Below are 11,070 nucleotides of genomic sequence, written 5' to 3'. Positions count from 1 at the left end.
CAGATCCCAGGGGGGAAGGAACGGATAGAAACACAACAGTGGAGCTGAAAAACGGAAAGATAAATAATCACCTCAGACCACCCTAGAGGACCAGGTCCACCCATCACCTCAGACCACCCTAGAGGACCAGGTCCACCCATCACATGGAAATAGTGATGTCATGATGATCGTAACACATTAATTATCACACATTATAAATGATTACATAATAATAAATGACTTATGATCAATTATAAAATAATAAAACCTTTTTCACAAACATGGTTGACTGACTTCAATCAGATGGATATTAATATTAATGTTATGAAGAACTCTGATTGTGTGTGTGATCATTAATTTAATGTTTTAATATAGTGTAGAACTGAAATATTATGTTTGTGTTTTCTGACGACAGAAACTATACAAAGTAATTTGATGAACCGCCCACACTAATTGGGACTCCCTCTTCCTTTGGTGTGTCGCCCAGGTGGCGCCTAAACCCTGACCTTTAACCTCACATAAACTATGTCTATGAACCTAACCTTAACCCTAAACCCTGACCTTTAACCTCACATGAACTATGTCTATAAACCTAACCATAAAATCACCTCAAAACAACGTCAACCTTTGCGAAACACTGGGAAAAGACAGTAATTATCGTTAGCCTTCGCTAGCCATTTAGCATTTTGAATTGTTTAAAGGACACATTAGTGAAAAAGGTTGATGATGTCATCATTGTGCTGCTGCTATGAGTATTTAAAAGCTGAATGGACACACATGTATGTCCTCTTTTCTCCACTAGGGAGCAGCAATGACTCTCTGCTTCTCTGAAAACACACCCAGGTGTTCTGTGAAAAGACAAAAAAAAACAATAAGAATCAGAATGTATTAACTGTGTGAACATGTTAACAGAATAACCTTCTCTTATAATAGTAAATGAATCATTGCCAAATGATTATTAATGTGTCATTAATAACTTGTTAAATGTTTGTTAATGGTTTAATTATTTAAAACTATAAATGGATAATAGATCATGAACAATTAATAAACTACTTGAAAACCTAACCTCCCAGCACCCCCCCTGCAACTACAGTAACCATCAAAGTAGAAACAACTCAGTCCATTCAACATTTGACCAATACTTTGTCAATAGTGTATCTTAGTAGGAAGGACAGCTCAGTTGGTAGAACACTCTCCTTTGGACCACAAGGTTCTGTCTTTGATCCTGCTAGTGATGGAATGATCAGTGTTTTAACTGTACTAAATCATTGGGTACAGATCATTGAAATGTTTATTTCAACCAAGAGGACCCCCCCCCCCCCCCCCCCATCTGATCACATTGTCATCAGTGATACAACAAATCATTTGATTATTAAATGTGATTATTAGATTCATTATTATAATAAATTAAGCAGAAGACACATGATAATGTGAATTCACACGACCGGCATGGTTCACCAGGCTAGTTGTTTCACTTCTACACAAGCATGTTGTTTTGTGTATTTTTTTGTAGTTTTATACACTTTTATACATAAACAAAAATAATAAAAGTTCAGTAAAAAGAAAGAGGAAGTGAACCTGGGTGTGTGGGAGGAGTCTAAAGATCATCATTGGTTGTCGGCACCAGAATACGACCTGATAGAAGAAGAAGAGAGACAGTTAAAACACACAAACAAATGCATTTGATGTACTGTATTGTGGGTATTAATCCATAAAATGCATAAATGTACACACAACATTCAGTCATCAGAACTAATGTGAATATTTGACTCATATTTAGGACTAAATGTAACACTGATGTATTAAAGCTAAATGTGACAACATAGAACACACTTTGACATCTAACTAGGTCGTCTAAACTGGTCTAAACCGGTTAAGGTTCAAAACCAATATAAACCAGTTTAGGTTGTGGCTTTACATGTTTGTTTGTTTGTTTGCATTTCTCTGAGGGTTCCATATGTCATGTGATCCTTTGTTGATCTGACCTCATTTCTTCCACTGGTAGTAGATTAATTAATGAAACATGTTAATTAAACATGTTAATTAAACATGCTAATCACCTCTTTTCTTCCACTGGAAGTAGATGAATCCAGACAGGAACAAGACCAGACCCAGAACCAGACCTGATGCTCCCATGGCCACCTTGTTCTTCACTGACTCTGGCATGGAGAAATCTGACAATACAAATATTATATCTCATATCATATCATATCATATCATATTATTACAGTATATTAAAACACCTTGTTCTTCACAGACTCAGACATGTAGTCATCTGACAATAAGCTACAACAACCAAACACAATAAACAATAAACAGACGACACAGTCATTGTGAGTCTGTTCAGTAATAATGAGTCCAATATTGGTCCAGTCCTTGAGGAGTTTGTCACCTGATGTGACAAGTCCTTCTTAGAGCTAAATACATCCAAAACAAAGGATATGATGATAGATTTTAGAAGACATGAATCAACCTTTTACTATGATGATTATAAACCAGGCTGTGGAATGTGCAGAAAGTATCTTGGGACAGAGTCATAGACTCAGAACTGTGATGCTGCTTTTATCAAATCAATCTGGTCTTTAATCTGCTTTTATCAAATCAATCTGGTCTTTAATCTGCTTTTATTAAATCAAGCTGGTCTTTTATCAGCTTTTATCAAATCAATCTGGTCTTTAATCTGCTTTTATCAAATCAATCTGGTCTTTTATCAGCTTTTATCAAATCAATCTGGTCTTTAATCTGCTTTTATCAAATCAATAAGCTCATGGCGCGACACCGAGTGCCGCGCTATGAGCTTGTAGATCTGCTATTTTTGAAAAATCTTGAACATTTGTTTAAATGTTTGAATATAATTTATATATTTTATTTTTTAAACAACATTTTTAACTCAAACATTTTCTTCTGGAACAACATATTTTGATGGGGATCAGCGGCCAAAAACATATCAATTTGGGGGTCCTTGACAAGAAAAAGTTTGAGCACCACTGATATATTTTTTCAGAAAAATTAAGACATATGTTGAGAGACATTTTACAGTTACAAATGTTTGCTTTAAAAATACATATATTCAAAGATTTGCACAAATGTTCACGGTTTTTCAAAAATAGCAGATCTACAAGCTCATAGTGCGGCACTCGGTGCCGCGCTATGAGCTTTTATATCTGCTATTTTGACAGTAGATTACACTAGATTACAGTAACTGACCCCAGTCCATCTTGATAGGCGCGGTCAGGCTGGGATGTTCCACCATGCATGTGATCTTCTCTCCTGATCTGTAATACACACACACACACACACACACACACACACACACACACACACACACACACACACACACACACACACACACACACACACACACACACACACACACACACACACACACACACACACACACACACACACAGTACTAGTACCCAATCTACACACTGAAACGACATATTGATCCGTTGACCTTTGTTAATATTTTGTTTGACTATGTTTGTGTAGGAGCATGAATGCCCCGCTGGGCTCTCCTCCGCTCTAGTGTTTATTGTGTATTCCACTATTCCCTCCCCATTGCAGAAACAATAGCAAGGCAAGAGGCAGAAGAAACTTAATAACGAGATAAGCACGTTATAGCGTATTCCTGTGTGTGTATTCATGTGAGTATAGCACGCTCTTGCGCGGGTCTCTTTCTGCGTTCGTCATGTGTGCACGACGACGAGCTTGCTGCGTGGTTTTGTCTGGAGTGGACTGGTGATAAACATGGTCAGGAGGAATCGTGTGTGTGTGTGTGTGTGTGTGTGTGTGTGTGTGTGTGTGTGTGTGTGTGTGTGTGTGTGTGTGTGTGTGTGTGTGTGTGTGTGTGTGTGTGTGTGTGTGTGTGTGTGACTTAATATTAGCCTACCAATTAATGGGCCATTTTCAGCAAGAGAGTAACACTTGTTTTATTTTTAAAGAATATATGTATAGGTGTCTATTAGGTGTGTATTTCTCTGTATAGGTGTCTGTTAGGTGTGTACCTGGGTGTGTACTCCAGGTAGGAGTGGTACTGGTAGTACCAGTCTCCATCAGACAGCTCAGCGGTAGAGGAGAGACCAGAGGTCAAAGGTTCTTGACCTATCCACCAGGTCACAAGGATCACTTTAGGATAGAAGTCGTAGCTGCTGCACCTCAGCATGTGAGTGTGTTCACCACGACGAGGGGGAGTCTCTGACTTCAGTCTCACTTTGGGCTCCACTGGATAAATAAGATGATTATTATTATTATTAGTATTAGTATCAGTATTAGTATTATTAGTATTATTACACTTATTAATATATACCAGTCATTTGAACATGTCATTATCAATAATTGTATATTATCCAAATGAGATCCAACTGATCTAGAAAGCTTCAACAGGCTTACAACCCCTCCCGCTCACTCAGATCAGCTAACACAGGGAAGCTGTCAGAATCTTCTCTAAAACACCCTGGACAACGCTCCACACGTCCTAGACTCTTCTCTCTTCTCTAAAACACCCTGGACAACGCTCCACACGTCCTAGACTCTTCTCCCTTCTGGCTCCCAAACGGTGGAACAAACTCCCCATTGCAGTTAGAGCTGCAGACTCACTCCCAATCTTCCACCATAATCTGCAGACTGTAGCAAGAGACCTAGCCTTGAACTAGAACTAGATTTTTTTAGTTTTTGTCGCATTCCTAAGCCAATAATTTGATGACCGGCGGTCTCTCCAATAGGAGACTCAAAGAGTCTCCTTTGAGTCTCCTACCAGAGACATTAGCATCTTTCCAAATTAATCAATCAAATTATTGTCTCAGGAATGCGACAAAAACAAAAAAATCTCCATGAATTCAAGGCTTCATGGGGTGAACTATCCCTTTAAGTGTTTAAACCATTAAGACCTGAGGCCGATTTTACTAATTTCTTCTAAATCCAGTTTTCTGAAAAACTATTGTTGCTTTATCAGTAGTTCTCAAACTTTTTCATGTAAAGGACCACCCAAAATGCGGACGCCCATCTCAAAATACTTTGTTCCAGGGACCCCCAGAAGCAAAGTTTTGAGTTAAAAATGTTTGCTTGAAAATAATAATTTACACACATTTTCTTGATTTAAAAAAAAATAGCAGATCTACAAGCTCATAGCGCGGCACTCGGTGCCGCGCTATGAGCTTGTAGATCTGCTATATTTCAATAGCCAAAGTGTAAAATAATGCTTTTTAGCTCAAATCAAAATGTGACACAGATGCTTCTTCAGATCTTAATGGGTTAAGAGGATCTGAAATGTTTGTCAGCAGATTAAGTAATGTTTTATAACCATTATCAGATCAATATTAACACCATTAATCATCTCTGAATAGAATCATGTGATATCATGTTATAGTTTATGAGGTGATGAGTGTTGAGTGCTGCTCTGAGATCAGCTCACCTCTCTTGTTCAGAACAGAGGAGTAGACGATCTCAATGTTGTGTTTGCAGAATGCCTCTCGGTATGCTCTCCTATAAGCCAGTGCTCCAGGATCTTTATTGAGGCGCTCTGCGTTCATCACACCAAACTCAGTGTATCCAACATACTGATCTACTCTACTGTCCCACCTGACGATCTCATCACCATCGAAATTAGATGACTCTATGTACTGTATGTCCTTCAGCTCACTGGAGTTAAACACACAGCGTTGAGCCTGATAGAGCATATATCCATCTGGAAACAGACAATTAAAAATGTCATTAATGTTCAGTTTTATTATCATCTGTATAATATCAACACTAGGCTAACTGCCCCCCATCGGCCAAATATGTCACTACATAAAGTCTAAAATAGGTTCAGGATGTGAAATATAGCATTAAAATGTTTTGAATGTCAATTGAATATCTTAAATACATGAGATTGAGCTACCAGTTAAGTTTAGTTTCTCTATGTGTCCAGTTGTCTGTCTGTCTGTCTGTCTGTCTGTCTGTCTGTCTGTCTGTCTGTCTGTCTGTCTGTCTGTCTGTCTGTCTGTCTGTCAGACCCCATCATGTATTTCCAGGATAACCCCTTTTTTATACCTAATATATATAGGCTATTTGAAAATAGAAGATACAGACGCTCATAGCACGGCACCGAGTGCCGCGCTATGAGCTTGTAGATCAGCTATTTTCAAACATTTTAGTACTTTTGGTACTTTAAGTACATTTTGATGCAAATACTTTTGTACTTTTACTCAAGTCATTCTTGAATTCAGGACTTTTACTTGTAACAGAGTACTTCTAGATTGCAGCATTGATTATTTTACTTAAGTAAAACATTTGAGTACTTTTACCATCAGTGACTCTAGTCAGCAAACAAGGTAAATAGTCACATATAGAGAGTAGAGAGAACAATGAAGAGCCTCAAAGAAACTATAGGATAACAATCAATATTACAATTTTGGGGGGTCTCCAGTTCAAATAGGATTATTTTGGGGGGTCCCATCCAGTTGAAATATGATTATTATTTTAACCCCCCGCCCCAAGTGTTTGGCCACACCCACAGATTCAAACCAACCCCCCAAGGTGATAGGCCACGCCCACCCCCAGCCGACAGCAGATCTACAAGCTCATGAGCTTTTTTTGTATTGATCAATAAATGAAACAACCATAAAGTAACACACTCTACCATCCTTCAGTGGTGGAAAAAGTACTCAAATGTTTTACTTAAAATATAAAAAATTGCAATATAGAGAAATACTCTGTTACAATTAAACGTCCGGAATTCAAAATGTACTTGAGTAAAAGTACAAAAGTATTTGCATCAAAATGTACTTAAAGTACAAAAAGTAAAAATACTCATTATACAAAATGTCCCATTTCAAGTCTTGAAATGTATACAAATCTTTTGAAAATAGCAGATCTACAAGCTCACAATGCATCAAATCGTGATTAGTGACGCATTGTGAGCTTGTAGATCGGCTATTTTCAAATGGCCTATAGGGCTGAAGTGGTTACTGTATGTTTTGTAATAATAATCAAAATCTACAAAGTAACTAGTAGCTACAGTTTTCAAATAATTGTGTGGAGTAAAAGTACAATACTAAAAGTACAATACAAGTACATACTAATGCATAGATTTGTTAAATAAAATAAAGATAAAGCACCTTGAGCACATATTCATGTTTACTAGAAATACATATTATTTAGAAAACATTTCACCATAAATGCTTAATATACATGTTTAAACATTTTCATTAATGTTAAATATATTCAACAGTTTTAGTTCATAACTATTGTGTTCATAGTATTCATGTACCTTTCACTGGTGGTTTCTTCAAGGCAGTGAGAATGGTGTCCAGGTTGAGTTTGCAGATCGCCTGCTGATTCAAAGCTGCTTCATAAGCTGCTGCTCTGTAGGACACATGATCTACAAACGGAGGCTGAGGCTCCACCACCTTCCCTTTGTTGAAGTCTGCGTACACCAACACTTCACCATCCAGTCCCCCCATGAACTCTTTATATGGGTCTTTAACTGTGTCTGAACAGCCAGTGAGTTGAATGTCCTCATGGAACACTGGAAATAAAACAAAGATGACATTAAATTCAACAACAAACTTCTTCACAGTGACAATAACACATAATCATCATGTTAAACAACAGTGGTAGAAAAAATACTCAAATATTTGACTTAAGTAAGAGTATCAATACTGCAATTTAGAAGTACTCTATTACAAGTAAAGGTCTGAAATTCAAAATTGACTTGAGTAAAAGTACAAAAGTATTGCTATAATAAAATATTTAAAGAACCAAAAGTAGAAGTAGTAAAATGTTTGAAAATAGCAGATCTACAAGCTCACAACGCGTCGCAATGCGACGCGTTGTGAGCTTGTAGATCGGCTATTTTCAAATAGCCTACGTATAACACAGGGCTAAAGTGTTTAATGTATTTTTTATAATGTTATAAATTATATCTGTAAATTAACTAAGTAAAATTAATTAAGTAACTAGTAACTAAAGTTTTCAAATAATTGTAAAAGTACAATATTTGCTCGTGAGATGTAGTGGAGTAGAAGTAAAAGTACTGGAAATTGGAAATACTCCAGTAAAGATAAAGTATAAGCACCTCAAAATTGTACTTGAGTACAGTACTTGAGTAAATGTAATTAGTTACTTTACACCACTGCATGTTTGGTTCTTATATGAAGTGAAAGGTTGGATATTAAAAGTAACTTCCTGTCAAACGTTTTATTCACTGAAACAGATTCAAATGTTTTTTGTTTTTTTTTGTATTTTATTATGAAAATAATTCATACAGAATGATTTATTTCATGATGTCACAACAACAGTTCCTAACATCTGTTTTAATGTTTATGTATTTGGACCAACATTCAAGATCCAATACTGTATATACAGGTAGTAAGAGGTGTGTGTGTGTGTGTGTGTGTGTGTGTGTGTGTGTGTGTGTGTGTGTGTGTGTGTGTGTGTGTGTGTGTGTGTGTGTGTGTGTGTGTGTGTGTGTGTGTGTGTGTGTGTGTGTGTGTGTGTGTGTGTGTCATTTGTTTATATTGTTCATATTCGGTTTTGTATAATAACATTAGATATAAATGTATATATTATATAATAACATAAATATAATGTACTTACTTCCTGGGATCGCTTTGACCTGAAGTACAGAGGAGAGGATGAGGAGGGTGGCTGTAATCTTCATCATCACTGATCAAAACTGAACTGAATTTAATAGATGAGAATAAACAGATCAGAATAAACAGATGAGAATAAACAGATGAGAATAAACAGATGAGAATAAACAGATGAGAATAAACAGATCAGAATAAACAGAAGAGAATAAACAGATCAGAATAAACAGATGAGAATAAACAGATCAGAATAAACAGATGAGAATAAACAGATCAGAATAAACACATGAGAATAAACAGATCAGAATAAACAGATGAGAATAAACAGATGAGAATAAACAGATGAGAATAAACAGATCAGAATAAACAGATCAGAATAAACAGATCAGAATAAACAGATGTTTACTGAAGTTTCTGGAGTCTGAAAGAGAATGAAGGAGGACTCGTTCACTAGTTCAGAAGAATCAGCCAATCAGATTAATGATATGATGTTACATCATCTGTATCCAAGAAGACGACAGTCTGGATTATTGCACATATCATGAACAGTAGCTGCTGCTGATGCACCTTATGTCTCCTCATGTACATACTGTATGTAAATATATTTGTTTAATCACCTTTTATTCTCTCCTTGCCCCTCCCCCGTCTTCTTTTCTTTCTCTTTCTGAAAATAACTAAAACGATGGAGCTGCACTAAAAATAATTTCACCCACTTCTTTACACCTTTAACCTGTGATGTGACAATAAAGATGATTCTGATTCTGTTGAAGAGAAACACAAGAAAGAAAGAAAGAAAGAAGGATAGAAAGAAAGAAAGATAGAAAGAAAGAAAGCAAGAAAGAAAGAAAGAAAGAAAGCAAGAAAGCAAGAAAGCAAGAAAGAAAGAAAGAAAGAAAGATAGAAAGAAAGAAAGAAAGAAAGCAAGAAAGCAAGAAAGCAAGAAACACAAGAAAGAAAGAAAGAAAGAAAGAAAGAAAGAAAGGGGGAAAACTTGAATCAGAAAGTAAAATATCTGGTCACTTCAGAAGAGAAAACCCAAATAAAATGCTGGAGCACTCCACTGGTCTACTTTGCACATATGTATTATTATGCAGGGTGAGGGGGTGTGGTCTCTGAAGACCATATTCACACGGCGGCCATTTTGCTATTAAGTTAATGAAATGCCACCCCGTTTCAATGCAAAAATGCTAAAATGGCCGCCATGTGAATATGTGTATTATTTCCAATTCCATAGTGTAAAATAATACCAGTCAGAGTTCCATAGCTTTTGTCCCCCCTCCCCACCCCGACAAAATTTTGCCCCCCCCCCCCCCCCCCCCTACTGACAGAGGCTAAAATCGCTTGTCTGTGTGTGAGTGCGTGCGTGTGTGTTTATGTGTGTGTGTCATTTATTTGTATTTTGCATCGTTCTTATTTGGTTTTATATAATAACATAAATATAATACTTACTTCGTGGGATCGCTTTGACATGAAGTACAGAGGAGAGGATGAGGAGGGTGGCTGTAATCTTTATCATCACTGATTAAAACTGAACTGAATTCAATAGATGGGAATAAACAGATGAGAATAAACAGATCAGAATAAACAGATCAGAATAAACAGATGTTTACTGAAAGAGAAGTTCTGGAGTCTGAAAGAGAATGAAGGAGGACTCGTTCTTTAGTTCAGAAGAATCAGCCAATCAGATTAAAGATATGATGTTACATCATCTGTTTCTGGAAAGAGGACAGTCTGGATTATTGCACATATCATGAACAGTATAGCTGCTGCTGATGCACCTTATGTCTCCTCATGTATAGACGGTACCTTATGCACCTTACGTCTAACCTCATGTACATACTGTATGTAAATATCTTTGTTTAATTAATCTTTTATTCCCTCCTTGCCCCTCCCCCGTCTTCTTCTTTCTCTTTCTGAAAATAACTAAAATGATGGAGCTGCACTAAAAATAATTTCACCCACTTCTTTACACCTTTAACCTGTGATGTGACAATAAAGATGATTCTGATTCTGTTGACAAGAAACAAAAGAAAGAAAGAAAGAAAGAAAGAAAGCAGGACAACTTGAATCAGAAAGTAAAATATCTGGTCACTTCAGAAGAGAAAACCCAAATAAAATGCTGAAGCACTCCACTGGTCTACTCTGCACATATGTATTATTATGCAGGGTGACAAGGGGGTGTGGTCTCTGAAGACCATATTCACACGGCGGCCATTTTGCTATTAAAGGGATATTTCACTTTCAAAAAAACTTTGGGTCATTTTATCGTCTACTTAGGTTTTGTCAGCCCCCCAGACCGTTTTTAAGTTGCTTGATTCAGTATTGACACGCCCCCTTCCTATACAAACCCATTATAACTTCAAACTCCATTTTTAAAATGTTAGATCCATCAAAAACACCCGTCCTTGGTCCTGCCCTCCTAATACGTGAGGGGGCCGTGTTTTTTCGATACGTTTTTTTCATTTATTTTAAATATGTTTTCTAGAAAAAGAAAAAAATTAAATACAATAAAAATATT

At 36.7% G+C, this 11,070-nt stretch overlaps 1 protein-coding gene across 1 annotated transcript; it reads right to left on the bottom strand.

Moving 5' to 3' along the window:
• Positions 1-2,213: 2,213 nt before the first annotated feature.
• Positions 2,214-10,167, bottom strand: LOC311044134 (H-2 class II histocompatibility antigen, E-S beta chain-like; the record flags this gene model as incomplete). The annotated part of the gene is made up of 6 exons (XM_084055554.1): positions 10,002-10,167; positions 8,560-8,643; positions 7,232-7,489; positions 5,393-5,665; positions 3,987-4,203; positions 2,214-2,265 (listed from the first exon to the last, which is right to left on the bottom strand). The coding sequence occupies exons 2-6, from the start codon at positions 8,624-8,626 to the stop codon at positions 2,214-2,216; spliced, it is 867 nt and encodes a 288-aa protein (XP_083911680.1). The 5' UTR covers positions 8,627-8,643; positions 10,002-10,167.
• Positions 10,168-11,070: the final 903 nt, after the last annotated feature.

Source organism: Gymnoscopelus microlampas (assembly GCF_963454915.1).
Source record: "Gymnoscopelus microlampas genome assembly, chromosome: 4".
In the NCBI taxonomy this organism is placed as follows: domain Eukaryota; kingdom Metazoa; phylum Chordata; class Actinopteri; order Myctophiformes; family Myctophidae; genus Gymnoscopelus; species Gymnoscopelus microlampas.
The sequence above is the reverse complement of the archived record's forward strand: the minus strand, read 5'-3'. Positions and strand labels throughout refer to the sequence as shown.